This window comes from Xiphias gladius, chromosome 2 (assembly GCF_016859285.1).
Source record: "Xiphias gladius isolate SHS-SW01 ecotype Sanya breed wild chromosome 2, ASM1685928v1, whole genome shotgun sequence".
In the NCBI taxonomy this organism is placed as follows: domain Eukaryota; kingdom Metazoa; phylum Chordata; class Actinopteri; order Istiophoriformes; family Xiphiidae; genus Xiphias; species Xiphias gladius.
In genome coordinates, this window is record NC_053401.1 from 17,120,421 (window position 1) to 17,141,770 (window position 21,350).

At 38.9% G+C, this 21,350-nt stretch overlaps 1 protein-coding gene across 2 annotated transcripts in view; it reads left to right on the top strand.

Moving 5' to 3' along the window:
* camk1da (calcium/calmodulin-dependent protein kinase 1Da) overlaps positions 1 to 17,392 on the top strand; it is a 92,930-nt gene extending 75,538 nt beyond the window's left edge. For both annotated transcript variants that reach the window (XM_040147422.1, XM_040147413.1), the window contains 8 exons: positions 990 to 1,128; positions 1,541 to 1,667; positions 7,841 to 7,916; positions 10,658 to 10,770; positions 11,746 to 11,824; positions 12,022 to 12,109; positions 12,789 to 13,050; positions 14,386 to 17,392. In XM_040147422.1, coding sequence (XP_040003356.1) covers positions 990 to 1,128; positions 1,541 to 1,667; positions 7,841 to 7,916; positions 10,658 to 10,770; positions 11,746 to 11,824; positions 12,022 to 12,109; positions 12,789 to 13,050; positions 14,386 to 14,510 — 1,009 coding nt within the window. In that variant the 3' untranslated portion in view covers positions 14,511 to 17,392. The remainder of the gene's footprint in view (positions 1 to 989; positions 1,129 to 1,540; positions 1,668 to 7,840; positions 7,917 to 10,657; positions 10,771 to 11,745; positions 11,825 to 12,021; positions 12,110 to 12,788; positions 13,051 to 14,385) is intronic.
* The last annotated feature ends 3,958 nt before the right edge of the window (positions 17,393 to 21,350 follow it).

The window sequence follows — 21,350 nt, forward strand, 5'->3', positions numbered from 1 at the left end:
ATTGAATTTATTTCCAAATCCAATCAACATATTTTAGTATAAGAACACAAAGGAATCGGATATACTCTACTTAAAGATTTGGACTTGAATCATAAAAATATGAAATAGTCTCATCTTTGAAGCCTACAGAGACTCAAATACACATCTTTCCTCTCTCTTCTTGCTCTTCTTTCCCATTGCTCCACTGTGATTCTTTAAGCTTTTTCCTCTGCTGCTCGGGAAAAGAACATGAATCCAAAATGGAAAAAAAAGAGATACAAATTTCATACTGATCAGAGATTAATTGTGTAATATTGAATTTTGAGAACTGTATTCCAGTCAGAAAGAAGTCAGAAGATTTGTAACAGAAAAGTTGGGAACCGATGTGCATGATGGCAGGAAAGGAAATACTTTTTATATTCCGAACTTTTATCACATTTTCAAAATAACATGAACATTTTCCAAGGTATGGTAAACACTGCAGGGCATATGAGTGAGTGTGTGTGTGTGTGTGTGTGTGTGTGTGTGTGTGCGTGCGTGCGTGCGTGCGTGCGTGCGTGCATGCGTGTGGAAAAATTTTGACTGGTCATCGCAATTTTAAAAGGGCTGTTTGAGGGTAAAGAATTGGTTTTAGGGTTCAGGATAGAATTAGGTTTGGGTTAGGTTAAGGGTTGGGGTTAGGCATTTAGTTGTGATGGTTAAGGTTAGGGTAAGGGGCTAGGGAATTCATTATGTCTGTGAATGTCCTCACAACTAAGGTAAGATGTATGTGTGTGTGTGTGTTTGTGTGTGAGAGAGATAGAGAGAGGTAGCACATGGCTCACAGCTTCCACACAGTCTTGGCTGGAAATATCTACAGCTCATTATTTACCAGAAATCTCAACCCAGCACACCACCCCTGCTTACTGCCAGTTACTGCCGTGTGTGTTTGTGTGTGACAGTGTGTGTGCATGCCTTTTAATGTTTTTTACACACATACACTTACATGCACACTTCTTTCTATTCTGCAGGGTGTCTGGTGGCGAGCTGTTCGACCGAATCGTGGAAAAAGGTTTTTATACGGAGAAGGATGCAAGCACACTGATCCGACAAGTCCTGGATGCCGTTAACTACCTGCACAAGATGGGCATCGTACACCGAGACCTGAAGGTACTGTAACATACACACACACACACACACACACACATTCCCCGCCTCTTCACTGAGAACTGACACATACATACACACTCTCATCCTCCACTCTTACATTTTAAATGCACACAAGTGGTTTGTCTCACTTGGCAGCCAGTGATTTACTGCAGCAATAAGAGCTGTGGGCCAACACCTGCAGTGCATTGTGGGTCAGAGTGGCGTGTGCCAGCTGTTATAAGAGAGGGGATTGGTTACAGCAACCTCCATAAAGCAGCTGAGTGTAAAATGAGGAAGAGGGTGTCCTCATTCACATGAGGTGCTCAGATTTTTCTCTTACATGAGACTGGTGCTAACAAATTATTATTATCACAGATATGAAATGAAAACATTTCATTCTCTCTTTCTTTCTCTTTCTGTCTCTTCTATCCAGCCAGAGAACTTGTTGTATTTTAATCCTCAAGACGAGTCAAAGATCATGATCAGTGACTTTGGTCTTTCCAAGATGGAGGGCAGTGGTGACGTCATGTCCACTGCCTGCGGTACTCCAGGATATGTTGGTAAGTTAGTCCCTCACCTCTGACAGTCTGTAATCTTTCATCTATTTCTTTATCTTTCCCCCAAAAAGTCACTACGTAGCACAGTATAGTGTCCTTGAAACCTACATTAGTCACTGTTGCTACTTAGGCCTGTCAGGCTTTCCATTCATGGCAAATGTGCCAGGAAAGGTGGCAGATTTACCATTCAAAATACGTAGTAATTTTTAAGACACTGGGTCCTTGATTTCAGATAGAGGTAGATAAAGTAGGTTTTACATTTCAGGCCGACAAGTTGTCTGTGAAGATTCTCAGTCATCCAGGTCATGGTTATTCAAGAAGAGTTGAATCGGGGGCTACTGGACTTAGTTATAGATCTTGAAGACGTTTCCAGCTGGCAAGAGTTGATTTTGTCAGCTGAAATGACAGCTGTCACTTGCAGTTTTTAGCTACATAGCTATATCAGCTAATGTTCCCTTCATAAGTTGGTTGAAAGCAATGTCACCGGCATCCTTTTGTAATTTTTCCAGCTGATTCAGTTTAAAAAAGAATGCTGTTAAAAGGTCTTAAAAATACACATGATGACTACATACATGAAATTTTGCTTAAAGACTGAGACTGAGTCTGCATTTTCCAGGCAAAAAATAAGATCCTCACTGGTTGATGATTCATGTAGAAGACATGGAAATGAAGAAACAGCATTGTTCTCGTGTTGCAGTGTAGTAAGTTCTACTATTGCAGGTATAATAAGGAAAATCAGACTTAAGTAATTTTAGCACAACTCCGTTTAGCTGCCTAGCTTACATACTTGGACAAGAAAAACAGAGGTTAGATTTCTGCTTTACTGTTTGGAATTTCAAATAGTATGTTTGACTGCTTTATCTTGGCTAACCAAAATACAAACACGCTGTTTAGCCAAAACTTCCCCACATCCAATAAAGAGCCGAGCATAGTTTCTAATGTTAGCCTAACCTCTGATAGCATCCAGGCCCAGCTTCTACACAGTTTGAAAATACTACATAGTGGATATGCTATTGTTAACGGAGCTTTGTTTAATGTAATCTGTAATTCCAAAAAATAACGTAGTATGAAATGTTTCTTGTCCTTGGAAGTAACCCTAGGTTGCTACCTTGGGTAGTAAGCTAAGTTAGCTGAACATGCTAACGTTACCAGCTTACATACGAGCAGGCCAACATTGTTTAATCCATCCCTTGCTTTTATTTTTTATTTTTTGCTCATTTTGGTTTTCTAAAGGCTGTTAGTGTAATGTTTTATAAATATGAACTGAGTTGTCTTTCCTTAAATTTCTGCAGGCGTGAATCCAACAAGACACATAAAAAATTGAGCACGTCATTTCCATCCCACACCATTTATGTATTCTTCATCATCTTTGTTCATTGAGTGTGATCTGGAGCACTGTGTGTGTGTGTGTGTGTGTGTGTGTGTGTGTGTGTGTGTGTGTGTGTGTGTGTGTGTGTGTGTGTGTGTGTGTTTGTGTGTGTGTGTGTGTGTGTGTGTGTGTGTGTGTGTGTATGTGTATGTGTATGTGTATGTGTGCGGGTCAGATAGTCAATCTGCGTACACCTTGCAAACACACACACACAACATTTGTGCTTATCACTAACTCACAGCCATCCTCTGTATAGAGTGCTGTTGTGTGTGTGAGTGTGTTTGAGCGTGTGTGGGTGTGTGTAGTCATTTCTGCATGTGTTACAGTGTCTGTGTGAACAAATACTTTATATTTTGTGTTAATTTGTGTGCATCTGTGTGCGCGTCTGAATGCAGTTGCTTGTGTTTGTGAACATCTCTGTGTCTACGTCTCTGTTTCTATGTGTTTGTGTGTCTGTGTGTATGTTGTTGTGTTTCTGACAAACAGCGTACAAACTCTCACATAAATATATCTGTCATAGAAATACAAAAAAACAGATACATAAATTACTGTTTTAATTTTAATGTTGAACTTTTGAAATTGGTTTGTATCAGCTGCTCACAACTTGCTTGCTTTTCTTTATTTTGGTTTAATACCTCTGAAATTTGACATTTATAAAACTGTAGGTACTAATGATCTAAATATAGACATGCAGAGGCACGAACACAAACTCCCTCACTCAAAAAAATCACATCACCAAGGATGTGACTTTAAGTGGTTATGTCCTCACATTAATCATTCTCACTTTCCCCTCTCATCCTTGGAATGTATCTCCTTTTCTCTCTAATCCATCCATCCCCCATCATTTCGGGCTTCACACTCGACCCCCACCCTCCTCACTCTCCTGTAGAGGTTTGCATGGACACAGGGCATTTCCACTCCAGACAATGTGTGTCTCAATATAACTTAGGTATAAATAACCCTGGAATGCACCAAATGAAAACGACATCCAATTCATTAGCATGAGTACTTTCATGTGAAATGACATGCTTTGTTTTACCATGATGAACTTCCATTGACAAAGTTACTTCCTTAGGCCAGTATTGTAATTGATGCCAGCTCTCCATACTGCAGGAACCGAAACCAAAAAATAAATATCCTAATAATACATTAACAGTTGGTCCAGACAATATGGAGGAAGTATGTGATGAGTGATAAATTACTTGGATGATATGACATGAAGTGCTGTAAAACAAAGTTTTAAAAATCAAATGATATGGACACTTGAACATCCTAGAAAACTAAAAATTCCTGGATAACAGTGGTGACCTCATGCTGCTTGAGTGGATATTACTAAAAAGTCCAACCAATTTAGTCATATGCATTTTTTGAATGGCCATGCCTTTTTATCATCCTCACAAAACACAATCTCTTTCTCTCCATAACACATTGATCTATTGGTTTACATGTAGGATTGATCCCTCACTGTCGTTTCCTACCGCAACAACCTGTTTCAACAGAATTACATTAAATTAAGCATGTAATTATACCATTCCATGGCTGGCCAAAATATCTGCTGAGTCAGTGCGGAAAATGTTCATATAACAAGAATTAGATCGACTATTATACAGTTAGGCACATAAGTATTTGGACGGTGACACAATTTTTGTAATTTTGCCTCTCTACACCAGCACAATAGATTTAAAATTAAAGCCATTAAATTGTGATTTAAGTGTAGACCTTCAGCTTTAATTCAAGGGGTTAAACAAAAATATCGTATTAACCGTACAGCCATTTTTATACATAGTCCCTCATTTTTAGAGGCTCAAAAGTAATTGACAGTTGACAGTTTCACTACCAGGTGTGGCCTGTTCCCTCCATATTTTATGACAAATTAAGCAGGTAAAAGGTCTGGAGTTGATTGCAAGTGTTGAATTTGTATTTGGTAGCTTTTCATGGGAACTCTCAATATGTGGTCGAAAGAGGTGTGGATGCAAATGAAGTAGGCCATCATTAGGCTGAGAAAAACAATCACAGAATTCTGTCCTTGGTGAAGAAACCCAACATCTAGCAAGGTCAAGAACACTCTTGAGGAGGCAGGCATATCATTATCAAAGTCTATAATCAAGAGATGCCTTCACACATTGTGGAAAAGGGAAGGAACGACTCATGATCCAAAGCATACCACATCATCTATTACACATGGTAGAGGCAGTGTTATGGCATGGGCATGTATGGCTTCTAATGGAACTGGGTCACTGGTGTTTAATGATGATGTGACTGCTGATAGAAGTAGCAGTATGAATTCTGAATTGTATAGTGCTATACTATCTGCTCATATTACACCAAATGCAGCAAAACTGATAGGACAGTGCTTCACATTACAGATGGATAATGACCCAAAACATACTGCGAAAGCAACCCAAGAGCTTTTCAAGGCAAACAAATGGAATATTCTTCAATGGCCAAGTCAGTCACCTGACCTTGGCCCAATTCTGCATGCTTTTCACTTACTGTATACAAAACTGAAGGCAGAAAGACTCACAAACAAGCAGCAGCTGAAGGAGGCTGCAAAATAAGGCCTGGTAGAGTATCTCAAGGGAAGAAAAACTCAGTATTTGGTGATGTCCATGGGTTCCAGACTTCAGCCAGTTATTGACTGATTCATCAAAGTATCAAAAATCATCCTTATAATTATAATTATGTTTTGTCAAATTACTTTTGAGCCTCTGAAAACTGGCTGCCATGTATAAAAATTGCGGTAATTCCTAACCAGTTATTACAATATTTTTGTTGAACCCCCTTGAATTAAAGCTGAAAGTCTACACTTGATAGCTTCGTTTCAAATCAATTGTGTTGGTGTACAGCGGCAAAATTACGAAAATTGTGTCACTTTCCAAATACTTACGTACCTAACTGTATGTCATACACCTGCAGCTGTTTCACTGTAACATCCCTCCAGTACCATCACATTTATTTCATTTAATTTTAGTCTATTTTATTCTATTACTAGTTTATTTGACAGGGACAATGCTCATTGCCAGAGTATATGTTATATCCAACATAATATGCACACATTCTATAAAACTCTTGGTAGTTCTCTTCAATGCCTTTGTCAGATTCCTGGTTACTTGATGGCTGTTACTCTGAAGCAGCTGCAGGCACACAATTTACAAGTTCTATTGACTAATCGGATTGCTGCAAAGCAAAACCTCCCAAAGTGAAAACTGTTTCCTACACCTGTAATCATCTCAGCAAAATGCCAGAAAGTAGACTCAGATATGAAACGCAATTGATAGATACACCATTGACCTGATTTCGTGGGACTTTACTCCAATAAAAAATGGCCCCTTTAGGTCGTCTGTGCAAGCAGTCTGTTATGACCCATAGTTTTATTGTTAGGCGACCTCTAGCAGCCGTGGTAATAATGACCTGAGCAAAGAGGGAAGTCAGCTGATGTAGTATAAAGAGCGTAGTATAAAGTTGACCAGACACAGGACTTTCACACAGGAGACCACTGTTCGTTTTCGTTGTGAAACTGATGTAGCTTCTTTTATCCATAACCATTCCACAGCCTTGTGATAAAACTGTGTGTTTATCATTGTAACCACGACAATGAAGGTCCAGTAAACCTGCCACTGGTATGCTCCTACAGGTCATCTATTCTCACCATGACAACAGTAGGTGGAGGACTTATTGGATTTGTTGTTTTCTTGAATGAGAATGAGACAAGCCGACTGAAAAGTCATGATAACAAGACAAACATTTTGGAAGTTTGGAAATAGCAAAAGAAGAACTGAGTAGTTATCGTGATCTGAAACACAGACTCAGAAATCATCAACTGAAAATCCAAAGTCAATGAAGTTCCACCCAGTGTTTGACAGGTTATTTGTAGTACATGCATACAAAACGCCCAAGCAATTAGTATTTAGCAAAAGAAAATGAGTTACAATAAGTTAAAATGAAAAAAAATATATGGTTACTACTATATTAATGTTACATAAACATTACATGTTTACTCTCTATAAGTTCTAAACCTTAGTAACATCTGGACTCAACACTTACTTTTTGAAGTAGTGAGCACCAGAGACAATGACCACAGTGTGTAAAAATGTCCTAATTCTGATTTCAGCAAAACAAGAACACACACCTTCACAATGAGTCAGGGCAGAACTATGAAGAAACTTGAGCACTCTGATTCAGCACATGTGTGAAGAGTTTATATTTTGCCCCAGATAAGAGTGGTATTTATTCATATCTTGCTATGTGTGTGTGTGTGTGTATGTCCATGTGCCAAATCTATTTCGAGCAAGCCTTGTGTGTGTATATGTGAGGGGATGTTATGGTGAGCTCATTGTCAACAGTATTTGGCTCTGTCTGGGGCCTCGATAATGAGCTGCAGAGGAAGGTCAGGCCAGACCAGTCAGCCTTACAAAGACCAAGAGTAGAGAAAACCACAGAAGTGACTTGGGTTTGATAGTCACAGGTCTCTCTAATGTCAGGTACAACTTTTTGAAGCCATGAGAATCTGTACCTCCGGCAGAAAATTTCTCACCATTAAGCAAACTGACGTGATTTTAATTTGGATAGACATGGAGAATCTGCATATTTTCTATGTATTCAGGGTCATAAAACAGCTATGATTCACGTAAAAGTCGCATACAGCTTTAACTAGGCCTCAAGCTGAGAAGAAGGTGAAATGCTACTAAAAACACAATCCAGACTTAAGCATAGTTAAACAACTGCCAGACCACTGCGAAATGGAGTTATATTACAAGTATTAAGAACTCAGTGTACCCAAAATAACTAACCACTCTGACTCTCTCAGCTCCAGAGGTTCTTGCTCAGAAGCCGTATAGTAAGGCAGTGGATTGCTGGTCCATTGGAGTGATTGCCTACATCCTGTAAGTACCATATCGTCTTCTTTGTATGACATCACACTGTACAACAAGTGTTTTAATCCAAGCACTCTAACTGACATCCCTTCGACTTCAGTTGGTATCAGATTCACAGTTTACAAGGTTTCTCAATAAAAATAGCCGCAAAATAACACTGTCAGGTGCTCAAGTTGGAAAATCTGAATTTTGGATGATGTCTACAGAATATCAATGTTGTTACTGTACTGTAATTACTGTATAATTATTGCCACAAACATGACTAGATGTGCAAAATTGAGACTGGAGACTTGCAGAAAAAACAGTTTTTGACTCGATATGGACTTTTCTGCTCCAAGACTCGTCCTCATTTGTGACTTGACTGCTTAAAGGCGTACACAGGCAAGATCCACCCACACAGCACAACTATCATTCTTATTGGTTCATGCAGTTTGGGGGACCACATGTAATTCTCCGCCATCTTCAACCTGAGCAGAAGTCTAATTAGTGAAATTAGTGGAAACACCTGTGTGTATGTGCAGCCAATTTAAAGACTTTGATTGAGATGCGAAAACTAAAACCTAAGACTTGAGAGCAAAAAAGTGATTGGATTTGACTCATGTCTGTGCTATTAAATAATAATACCAATTACCAACCTAATACCACTGGTGTGTCTAATGAATTAATATTCCCCCTGGAAATAAGTCTAATGCAGGTTGTAAAAATTTTCAGTTATTACAAGTAAATCATATGCATTTAGTCATAAGCTGGACACATTGCACAATCTCTTGTCATATGTGGAGGAGTAATTTTCTGATGAAAGCTCCATTAAAATGTAGCAATGTAAGAAATATAATTAGAGCAACTTTTCATGGGAAATGTTTTAGCCTGCACTTACTGATTTTTTTGGCCCTCTTGGGAGACAGGGTAACAAGCTGTAAAGACAGTATTGATCTTTTATCACCTTATAAAATAGATATGATAATAGTTCAAACTGTTGCCTATTTACATATCCAGCCGATATGGAGCTTTTGGCTCTGATATGGTGTCCACCAGGTCCTGAGATAATTTCTTACTTTTTAGCTGCTAACTGCTCCACTATATTCACCATCTAGTTGTTGATTTCAGTCTGCCTTTTGGCACTGGAAGGGTAGCCCACATTTGGCTTAGCTGTGGCTAAAAACGATGCAGATGAGAGAAATGACGGTAAAAGAAAACAGTAAAGTTGTGGAACATAAAGCCATTCTTTCTTGCATCCATACTTCAGACTTAAATTGCAACTTGCACTGACAGACATGAGACTTATCTGAACCTCTATCAAAGCAGCTCTGCTTAAACATCTTTCTCAGACAAACATATGACATATATGAATAACTCACTTCCTTTTAATCTTGTGCACACACAGAACCACTGACTGAGCTGTGATGTATTACAAACTCATAAAACCCAGTGACACACAAATGCGTCTTCACATTCTCACCTAAAAGCTAGTAACTGGACAGCTAGCAATGCTACTGTATGCTAATGTGTGTGTCCGTGTGTATGTGTGTGCAGAGAGAGAGAGAGAGAGAGAAAGAACGGCTCCCTGCTGGCAATTAGCACAATTAGCGTTGGGATTCAGACCGTGTTACACTTTAGTTGTTGCTCAGGTGGAAAGATCACATCAGGTAATCAGCCATGATAATCACCCTGGGCCCTGATTGTCTGTCTCTGTGTGTGTGTGTGTGTGTGTGTGTGTGTGTGTGTGTGTGCGTGTGTGTGCGTGTGCATGCGTGTGTGTGTGTGTGTGTGTGTGTGTGTGTGTGTGTGTGTGTGTGTGTGTGTGTGTGTGTGAGTGTGCGCCTGTGTGTGTGTGTGTGACTGTGTGTGTACTAGCATAGCCATACAAGTGTGTACACACACAGTCACACTGGAGTGAGAACATTTTGGGAAAGTGAGGACATTTTGGCTGGTACTCACTTTGTGACTCACATTTTAAGGGCTGTTTGACTTGGTTTTAGGGTTAAGGCTAGAATTAGGTTAGGGTAAGGGTTGAAGTTAAGCCTTTTTTTGTAATGGTTAAGGTAGGGGGCTAGGGAATGCATTATGTCAATGATGGTCCTCACAAAGATAGAGGTACGTGTGTGTGTGTGTGTGTGTGTGTGTGTGTGTGTGTGTGTGTGTGTGTGTGTGTGTGTGTGTGTGTGTGTGTGTGTGTGTGTGTGTGTGTGTGTGTGTATTGATGGAGAACGGCATTTTAATGAGTTTTTATGAAAATCTCTTGGTGCATCCAGAACTTTAGTAATGAAGTGCAGATTATGTTTTTGGTTGAGCGGCAGCTCTGCTGTTGATTCAGGTGGGTAGTTCATTATGGAGACTCAGGGAACCAGTAGTCTCATGTTAACTTGATTAAGGTGATACAGCCTTTTTTCCAACCAACAGTCCAAATCCTAGAGCATTTTTCCTTGAAAACATGAATTGGGGAAATTGTTTATTTTCTGATCAATCAACTAACCAATTAACTGATTAACAATTTCAGCCCTAAATGAATGATGTGGCAAATAAATTAATAAATTATTGATTTACTGACTGAGTTTATAGATGGACCAATTGGTAAATTAATGAATGACTTGATTTGTACCCTATGAAATGTCTAAATTAGTTAATATATGCATCAATGACTAAAAGGGTAGTTGAAAAAATGATTGAAAGAATGAAAAACTGAATAAATTACTCAATGTAAGAATTAGTAGCTTAAACAGTGATTGACTGAGTAAACTCCTTGTGTGCAGGCTGTGTGGTTATCCACCATTCTATGATGAAAACGACTCCAAGCTCTTTGAACAGATCCTGAAAGCTGACTATGAGTTTGATGCACCATACTGGGATGACATATCAGACTCAGGTGAGTCTTTCTCATCCGTCTTCTTCCTTGACCAACTGTCCTTCCTCCTTCTACACATATGGACCACACACCACCTCCCCATTATGGCCTCTGACATCATCTGCCTTGAATGAATTTATGCGCGAACTGTGTGTGTGTGTGTGTGTGTGTGTGTGTGTGTGTGTGTGTGTGTGTGTGTGTGTGTGTGTGTGTGTGTGTATGTGAGAGTGTGAGTGTCAATGTGCAGGGTCACTTGCCAACACTGTTATGTGGATAGCCTGGCAGTAAAACCAACTTTGGTAGTTAGGAAACCCAAACTTAATAAGATATTGTTGTCAAACTAATATCAAGACTGTTTTTAGCCATGCTAGTGATAGGGCCATTTCATGCTAGTGACATGGCCCTATGTATGATAATCGGTCTGACGGTTGGTCTACCACTTTGGTCCAGACAGAAAAATCTCAACAACTGTCAGATGGATTTCCATGAAATCTGGTACAGACCTTTGTGGACCGAAGATGATGAATCCTGCTGACTTTGGTGATCCCCTGACTTTTCCTCTTGTGTTTATGAGTGAAATGTCTCAACAACTTTTTGAGTATTTGATACAAAATTTGGTGCAGATATCCATAGTCTTTTCATTTTTTCATCAAGCTCCATCATAACGTCAACATTTTGATTTGTCCAATACTTTGGTTTATAGAATACTTGCAAAACTAATGACATTCCAATCAGCCTAATTAGCAAATGTTAGCTTAGTCTTTTCCATTTTTGTTTTACAGATACCAGGATAACCAAAAAAAAAAAAAAGGCGTTCCATGCAGCTGGACATTTGCACATGCAATTCAAAAATGTCAATAAATCGCAATGTCAATAATTATCAGTGGTATTTGTGCCACAAAGTGCATTTTAAGTAGATTAGTTCAAGAATTGTCTAAAATAATTGTCTATAAAGTTATTGACATTATATGGCCTTTTTAATGTTTTGTCTCTCAGCCAAGGATTTCATCAGCAGTCTGATGGAAAAAGATCCAGCCAAGCGTTTCACCTGTGAACAGGCACTCAGACACCCCTGGTGAGAAAAACAGACACACAGACATACACAAACACACACACACATACACACACACACACACACACACACACACACACACACACACACACACACACAGTGTAAACACAGGCTAACAAAAAGGCATAAAAGCAATATAGATATTGATGAAGACTCAGAAGTGTTAACAAAGAATCTGTGTGCGTGTGTGTATATATTAGGATCGCTGGGGATACAGCTCTCTGTAAGAACATCCATGAGTCAGTCAGCCGACAGATCAGAAAGAACTTCGCCAAGAGCAAATGGAGGGTAACTACAGTTTATTCTCTGTGGTCTTGGTTCTATTGCAGCAAATTGTATTATTACCCCAGTGCAACTCCTCAAATGATTGTGTTTTTAGTAGATTATCATACTGTAGTTATTGTCCGGGCCTGCCATATGGTCAGGAATTATCCACATTCTTCCTGAAGCTCTTAGAAGAGAAGAACGTAACTTGCGGACACGAAAGAAATTACACTTTCTTTAAGAAATGCACCTCACACAGTATGTCAGTTTCAGCTCTTCATTGTACATCCAGCTTTTTATATTTGAATCTCAGATGCTTTTAATGGAAGATAAAGTGCAGCATAATATCATATCATAGTACTTTAACACTAGTATTAGTTCAATGAAAGCAGATTGTGGTCTGTAACTTTAAAGTCACTATGAAATGAAAAATCACCCAAAATAAGTCCCACATCCACACTTTACAAAAAAACTCAATTAAACTATCACAGCCCCGCCTCTCTCTAATTTGATTTACCCCTGACTGATTTGTCACACCAAAAATCCTATTTAACAAGAGCCAAATAAAATGCTATTAAAATATCGTTTTCACTAGCATTGTAATTCTACTGGCTTTTTATGATACCCAGAATTTAAGGCAAAGGGAGAGCTCTCTGTTTTGTTTTTTTGTTTTTTCATCTCCGCATTTTTATCCTCTCTCCAGCAAGCGTTCAATGCCACCGCCGTTGTACGACACATGAGGCGACTGCAGCTTGGCAGCAATATGGGGAGCAGCATGGACGCCTCCAGCCCCTCAACCAGGCCCAGCCAGACGCAGAAGGCAGCCCAAAGCCAGAGCCAGGCGGGCCAGATCCAGTCAGCTCAGAGCCAAAACCCCGGCCAGGCGGTGCAGAGCCAGAGCACCAACATAGCCACCAGCAAAACTTCTTCCAATGACAACAACATGGCAACTCAACGAAAGGAATGTGAGTATGACTCAGTCGTATCAGTGGCACCAGAGAGGCAAGAGAACATATGTGCATGCCAGAAATTTAAAGACTTCATTATTCGCTAAAACCCGCCTCCAAACAGCAATTGTCCAATCCTAGCTTAGCAACCAAAGCTAGGCACAGCTGGCTTGTTAAGTTCTGAATCTCCCCACAAGCTGAAGTGGTGTGTATGGGGCTGTAGTAAGAGAGATAATCTGTAGATGAAGAGTTTGGAGAGTGGTGTCTTTGTTTTTTTTCTTTTCCAAACCAACACACAAGAGCAAAATGTAGGGCCTGGATTCAACAGTCTGACTGCTTTGACATAAGCTGTAAACGTTAGCATGACCAGTTAACTGGCTTACTACTAACTAACTACGATAATTTCATACATTGTTATTTTGTGGTTAAAAGTAAAAAGAAAACACACAAAAACTTTATATGTCCACTGTATAGTATTTTTCCACTGTTTGGGAGCCAGTCCTGAGTGCTACCACAGTAGATCAGAGTGTAAGCTAATGTTAGCCGCTATGTCCTGTTCTTTTACATTTGTGGAAGTTTACATTTCTGCAAACCCAGCCAAACTCATTAACTTAGAGAGTATTGGTTTCACATTCCTTAGACCTTATCCTAAACGCCTTTTCTCTTGTAATGTTATAAGTAAAACAAACTCTTTTAACAATAAAGAACGTCTGGTACATTATCTTATATACTTGGACAAGCAAAACGGTTAGACTGAAATATCAGACTTACATGAGTCATCTTGTCATAATACTACGACTATATGGGTGTATACTGGCACACATGAACAATGCCAATTCCATGTCTGCTACACTTTTTTTGCCCGGGACATTAGGTTAGCCTTAGTCTTTTAGCATGACATCATGTATGTAGCCATGAAACTTATATTTTAGATGGATTTTACAAGATTCATATTTTAAGATAAATCAGCTTGAAACAACTTAAAAAAAACTCCTGGAGATTGTGTTTTCAACCAATTCATGGAGGTAACATTAGATTAATTCACTAGGTACTTACAGCTGATAAAAACTGCTAGCCAAGGTTTTCATTTTAGCTGGAAAGATCAATCACTAGCTAAAAAGACTCCACCTTCCTTTGTCTGAAATCAAGGACCTATTGTTTCAAAAATTAGAACTTGGAGTGATATATCTGCCACCATTATCAATGCAAACTGCCTATGTGGTGTGTGAGAACTGAAAGCTTAACAGGTGGAACAACAATAACTAAGTGCAGAAGTGCTTAGTGAAGAGTCAGTTAAAGAATTATAAAAAATATGATATGCTACTGATTCAACAGCTAAGTTGTCCCTCTTAGATGTCACCACGCCAGTCACGCCCTGCAGTCTGGCATCTGCAGCCTGTTCTCCCACTGCTGGGGCAGAGCTGAACCGGCCACATCCCTCAGCGGTGCCTCCCCCAGTGCTCACGGAGACCAAGTGACGCCAAGTCCCGCGGGGAACCAGCTGGGAGGCCACAGCGCTGTGAAGCAGAGAGAAACAGAGGACAACAGGGGAGGAAGAAGATCATGCTCCTCTTCGTCCCTCCTTCTCTTCACTTTAATGCCCCCCAGCCAGTTCCCCGTCCTGCTCCCGGGAGAGCAGAGGACTTTACCTCCACCCCACCGATTCAAGCCACACAGCCCCATACTTTATGCCCACCACCCACCCACCAGAACAGCAACAGCATGGCCACTGGCTCTCATTGAGGATATTTGTATGCCCAGCTGGGATTGGTTGCTATTTAATTATTAATGGGTGTCGACTGCTCTGAGCTTGAGCAGTATTTAGTGGTTCAGGAGAGGCTGGTGTATCATATTATTCAATGTCACACAACATACACTTCCCTCTTGAATCTGGTCTTTCCTGCACCATTTTATTTAGCTATTTTCCAACTTGGCTTTGACTGATGGCAACTGGATTGTTTTATTTTTTATTATTATTACTTTTCATGTTAAAGGTGCTATGTGTAACTTTAAACAAACACATCATTGTCAAATTGAGAGTGCTACTTCGGTATTATGACTGTAAATAAGTAAGACCATAGCCAAGATGAGTGGTCGCTATTGATTGTGCGTGTTTCTCTAGGTTAAGACCCCATTTCCCATATCCCTCTTGTTTCATCTTGTTTCCACCGTCACCACATTCTCTAAAATCAGCATCCTTCTCTGTAAAGTCAATCAAAATTTCCCTTCAGATCTTACCTAGTAATTGATTAAAATGCAGAACAGAGGCTGGCAGTCTTCTGAGTAATGACCTCACTTGTTTACATAAATTCTACTAATGTTGTAAACTAATGTGACAATGTTTTTATCCGTGTAAAAATGCTATACATCGCACCTTTAAGACCTTTTCTATATCTTTGTGGGCTCGTCTGTTTGTTTGTGCTTTAAGAAGTGCTTCAAAAGTACCATACAACTGTTGATATGTGAAAACATGAGTGAGCTTTATCTATTTTGCACAGAGAGGGTAAGATATGTTCTCAGACACAGATAAGCTGCCATCCACTTATGTTTTTTCAGACAGAGAGTAGAGATTGTAAACCTTTTATTTAAAAGAAAATAGGTTTCAGAACATTGTACAACTTATTTATTGTCTGAAAGATTCTGATTTGTTTATTATTTTCTTACTTTATTAGACTTTTATAACAATCGCCCTTTAAGGGGCACACATACAGGTTATTATGAAACATGCAGCAAGTTTAGGATTGGATGGGAAAAGACAGAGATATTTATATACTGGAAAACTGCCTCCAGTTGAGAATGTTTGTGACTAAAGATAGCTTGTCATTTGACTTCCCAAAATAAGGAACCACCAGTAGCACAATGCAATTTCAAGGTGTTTAAAAGATACAAGACATGTTAGAAACCATCACAGAGAAATTTAACTGCCTCCCACATTGGTCTTCAGAGTATTTGGCCCATGTGGAGTCACAATCCAAGTTGGAGAAGCTGTTGCCTGCTGTTCTTCCTTCCCCCTTTAATGAAGCCATGATTTCACTTTCTCACATCATCAAGCTGCACCCAGTTCAGAAGTGCTCAGGGAAAACTGCAGCTGTACTGTGTGCTGGCAAACACTGGTTTCCTGGTTTTGGTGTTTCTGTCAGGTTCCAGGTGTTGTGGCATCACAGTTAATGATCCAGGGCTCAAGACGTTAGCTGTGTCTTTACTGCAGAGTTGTAGTGACTCGTGACTTGAATAATGAGGACTCAGACCTGGTTTCAGACTACACAACCAAGGACTGAGTTTTGAACCTAATCACCTTAGACACAGCTTTTTTTCTCAGTGCTACTCAAAAGTTTTACCTGATCACTTGGTTGGTTAACACCATAGGCCAAATTGTACAAATTATGTAACAACAGAAAACATCAGTGGACTTGCAGTGTGAGACAACAGTTTTTTGAGTTATTGGGAGACTTTTCAGGTCCAGAGTTTAATGTCTCATTTTAACTGATAAACAACTGATAAACTAGGTTTAATCTGACTTTTTTTTTTGTTGTTCTTGATGAAACTGAGACTTGACTTGAACATGACATTCTTTTGACACGGATATGACAACAATAGCTTAAATTGTCGTAATGATATATAATGGTAATGTAGTAATGATATAACTCAGAAGGCAGAAGTGTGTAAAGTTGGGTGCTCAGTCACACATATCAGATTGTCATGTCTTTATTAGATGCAATTCTACTGATCCCTTTATTCTGAATTGTAGCCAAAGACTAGTGCTAGGTATGAAGATAATTTGGTTAATTCTGCAGTACTTGATGAATTAGCTATACCAAAACTAGTCAGCTGTGAAGTTCTTCAAGACACACGAACAAGGGCTGAACTCCAGATGCAAATTCATCTGGAGAGAACCTTATTGACTTGTGACTTTCCCTTCCTACTCCGTTTCCATTTACCTTTTTTACTATCTCCACAGAGTGCTGCTGAAAAGTAACTACAAGTTATTCATAGTGCTTGTTTTAATGTGTATAGCATACAAGGTGAGTGTGAGGCCACAGCTGGATTAAGCTCAAAGTATGGTAAAAAATTACGGTAAAATCAACACTCACCCAACCTTTCTGGAATTCACTTTTGGCTTGCTGCATCGTTTTGTGTAAGCCCAAAGTATCTGGCACTAAAGTTGACTAAAACAAACCTTAATAAGACATTTGTGAATACTATCCAATCTAAATCTGTCTCCCTCCACACTGCTCTGCAAGGGCAGTTCCAGTGTGTTGGGATTTGCTGCTCTTTCCCCATGTTTCCTGAGTTTTGTGTACCTGCTCTCCAGCTTTTATCACTTAAAGAGTGGCTGTATTCCATCATTTTCTTATTGATGACAAATCCCCTGGAAATACCATAATCAACAATGTCCAACCTTCCTACCCTGTCTGTGGCTTTCAGCCGCAAGCCCATTGGTTCCTACTGAAGACATAAATGTTTAAAACAAGTCACAAATATACAGTGTGATTTTATTTAAAAGGCCAAATAATTTCCTTCAACAGCTGGACACTGTAGTTTTTAGCAAATGTTACTCTAACAGAAGTAAATAGTGCATTTATTTGGGACTGTTTTCAGCAGTGCATTAATACAATTTGGCACACTGGCGAGTATTTATAGTAGCTGGACGGTGTATGTGATAACTAAAAATAAACAACAGTGCCCATGTTAATGGTTACCCAGGGCAATAGTGTAGCTCATGATACGTTTTTAATAGTTTTCGGACAACAGTGGCACTCTATGACACAGAGGAATAAGATATACCAGGCTTTGGCTGACCGACAATACTTGTTAGTGTTGCTTGGGATTTGCTCACAAACAGAAAAATATAAATATCACTAGACCTATTCTTTAAAGAAATTTTTTAAAATGTTTTTGCCTTGGTTGTCTTTCAAAGTAAATATTTTGAAGCAAATCCTATGAATAAATTATTAGTTACAGCGAAGACTTAAACCTTAAAACTCTAGCTTTAAATGTAGAGTAGTTTCTGGAAGAAGGTTGTCCACAGGGTTAAGACTGACATGAGATAGACCCTAATGTAACATAAAGAATGTCAGCTATTGGTTGAAAGTTTTACTTGGAAGAAAAATAAAAATAATCAAGCAATGAGTGAATTAGAAACTATAGTAGTTTTTGCTTTGTTTCATATTGATGTACCATTAATATGAAACATGTAAATCTACAACTTGATATTAGCAGTCTGATTCTAAGCTGTCATTCACAGTGATAGTTTGCAGTGGCTGCATTTTGATGGTTCATGGTTTTCATTTATGCTGTTTTGGGAGTGATTGCGCGTGAGAGGTTATGGGAAATCTGATTTAGAAATACTCTGGGTTTTTTTTTTTTTTTAAATGAGCTGTCATAATGTCTTTTTTGTGTTTTTTTACTGAGTTACAATACCCCTTGTGTCTCATTCTCTATAAATACACAGCTTAGCTTTCAGAAACCTATATTTATTGACTTTTTTAAAATGGGGTTTTTGTTACATTTTTCTCTACTAACCACACACTTAAGTAAATCCATGTGTCACAGAGGGAAACTTTCAACCATGTAAGGGCTTTATTCCAATGATCACCTTAATCTGATTATTCACTGTAACCATGTATACGTACCCATTTACTGCTATGCATTTTTTAACATTTTGAACTTTTTTTTCAGTGCTTTTCCTTGGAAGTGGAATCAGGAAACATCAGCAGCTATAGTTTAAAAAAAGAAGATAACTTTTTTTAGTTTGGGGGAATAAATAAGTGCAAGACACTGAATCCCTGCCAGATCCCAGACAATTTCAATCACTTAACTATTATCATTATTATTGTTGTTATTATTATAATAATAATAATAATAATAATATTGAATAAGCTACAGTACATTGTAAAAATGGTACTAAAATACCAGGTGTATTTAGGTTAAGAAATCGCCAGCATAGACTGTAAGCATACTTTCATTAAATATGATGTCGTCCACTGTAGTCTTTACATGGGTTTACACATGTGCTATGAGACAGGCATAGGGCTCGGGTTCATGCTCCTCTGTGGTTTTATGTCTGCTGTTTTTGTTTGCTAGAGAGAGAGAGAGAAAAAAAAACATGTTCTGAATGACTCTTTCCATGTTAAAGATGCTACTGTAAATAGATTGTGAATATGAATGATATTAATATGATAATTTTCAAGATAATATACTGTATACGAATGTCTTGCCGATCAGGCATGTTTGAGTGAATAAGTGAGTGAGTGTATGTTGAGGGAAGCTGATTGTATTCTCTATGGAATGTTTAATGTAAAAAAAAAATGAATTGCTGAATTCCCCTTTACTCCCCACTGCAGTTTGCTTTTATATACTTTCCAGCATAGTGTGACTACCATCTGCAGAACTGCACAGCATGGTTAAATGCCATCAGTATTCCACCACCACTTCAGTGTCACTTTAACTGAAAGTGAAAGCATCATATACTGAACTCAGGCTTACGTTTTGGCCATTCTAAAGGAAGAAATCCAAAGCTGTGACAGACTCAGAAAAAACACTGTTATGGGTGCAAAGTGACAGCGAGCCACTCTCATTTGCTCATTACATTATGAGCTCACGGTCCTCTGACCCTTTTTTTAATGAAGGCGCTGCTGAAGTGCATCGTCAAAAAAGATGTAAACAGAAGCATGTCGAAAAAAGTGCTTCAAGAATTCAACTTCACCATGAGTGTTTGCATAATCTTATATGCCCTTGTATGATGTTATTATCTCTGTGTTATGTAAAGACGTACACAGGTTGAGATACCTGAGTCCACGAAAAAGCTGAGGTTAGTCAGAGGCAGATTAGAGTTTCTACAAACAGTTTCGAGAGGCAGAAAGAATCTCATTGGTTATTACAACTTAGCTAACTGGCATATACATATTAAAAGATGCTGTGAACCGATGAAGATTGCTAAAATGCTGCATATTAGAATGACTTCCTGCTGATTCTCTTCACACATGACTAATGGAAAAATAATTTATTGATTGGCCATTTGAGACTTTATCATTTTTTATTGTACCTACTATCAAAAATTGTGGGAATACAAAGTCATGTATGGGTGGTTTTGGCACTCAGAAAAATTTTTAGGGCAGTTTTTTTGTAACAGTTTTGTACGAGTTGATTTCTTTTAGCCAGTGGTCTTGAAGTTATCGGCATTGTGACTGTGGCCTCTACAACAAAGTAGCCTCATAGCTTAGCACTATTTCTGGGGCCTTGGTAAATATGGCGAAAACTCTGCTAAAAATGAAATCAAAAACATAAATATCAAGGGTTTTTAATTTTTCATTCATTTATAACCTTGAAAATGATTATGTTAGCTTAACTAGTGAGTTATAGCCTAGTTTGACTCGTTGGAAATTGAGCTAGCGTAAGTAGCTAACTTAAATAGCTTTGCAGCTAAATTCTAAATCATTTTCTTTCAACTATTTTTATCAAAAGATCCAAAGTGACTAAGGGTGTGTCTACACCTGAAGGCGTAGCATGAGCAGCACATTAGCGGAGCAGGACTGTGTGTGTCTACACAGGAAGTGTTCAGGCACATTATTGAGGTGTAGGTCACCTGCGTTTTGGAAGGACTCAGCGCCCAACACACAATCACTGTAGTTACACACGTAAAATGCAAGACAATGGACTTGGAGGGTAAAAATATGCTTCGTGTCACATATGCTTTGTTTCACCCATATAGTGTTAGTAAAATGTGAGCCCTTGTGTGGTCTGTGTAGACAGCTGGATTGTGGCTGAAATGCTTTCTGTGTAGACACACCATAAGGTCCACCCTATTGCCAACTCTGCTTCCAAGGAAATAAAGTATATGTACCTATTGGCAATGTGTTCTACAGAGGATACTTACTTAGCTTAATTTTATACAAGAATATATATGCTACATTGTCTAAGTTCTATATTTTGTTGCTAGATTTTTGTGTGCTTCAGTACATCTAGAGCAATACTGCCATGATAGCAGCTGTGTTTCCGTCTGTGAAGAAGCAGTTAAATTAATGTTAAAAACTGTTTTCTGCCTCTGCCCTGATTATCTAACTTAACCGTTGAGAGCAGCTGTGCCTGAGAATTGTTTGTAAGACTAAAACTCTATATGCTGCTTCCTGGGACCTGGTGTCTTCCTGTGCACGTCCTCATCCAGAGCCTGCTGGCTATATTTACTCTCTGCATGTGACCACAACAGACTCCCATCTTGTGAACCGTTGTCATATTGACGACACCCTCATGTCTCAGAGCGGGCTCTGCCTGCCGAAGATATTGTGCTGTGATGATGATGATGACTTTCTGTTAATGGG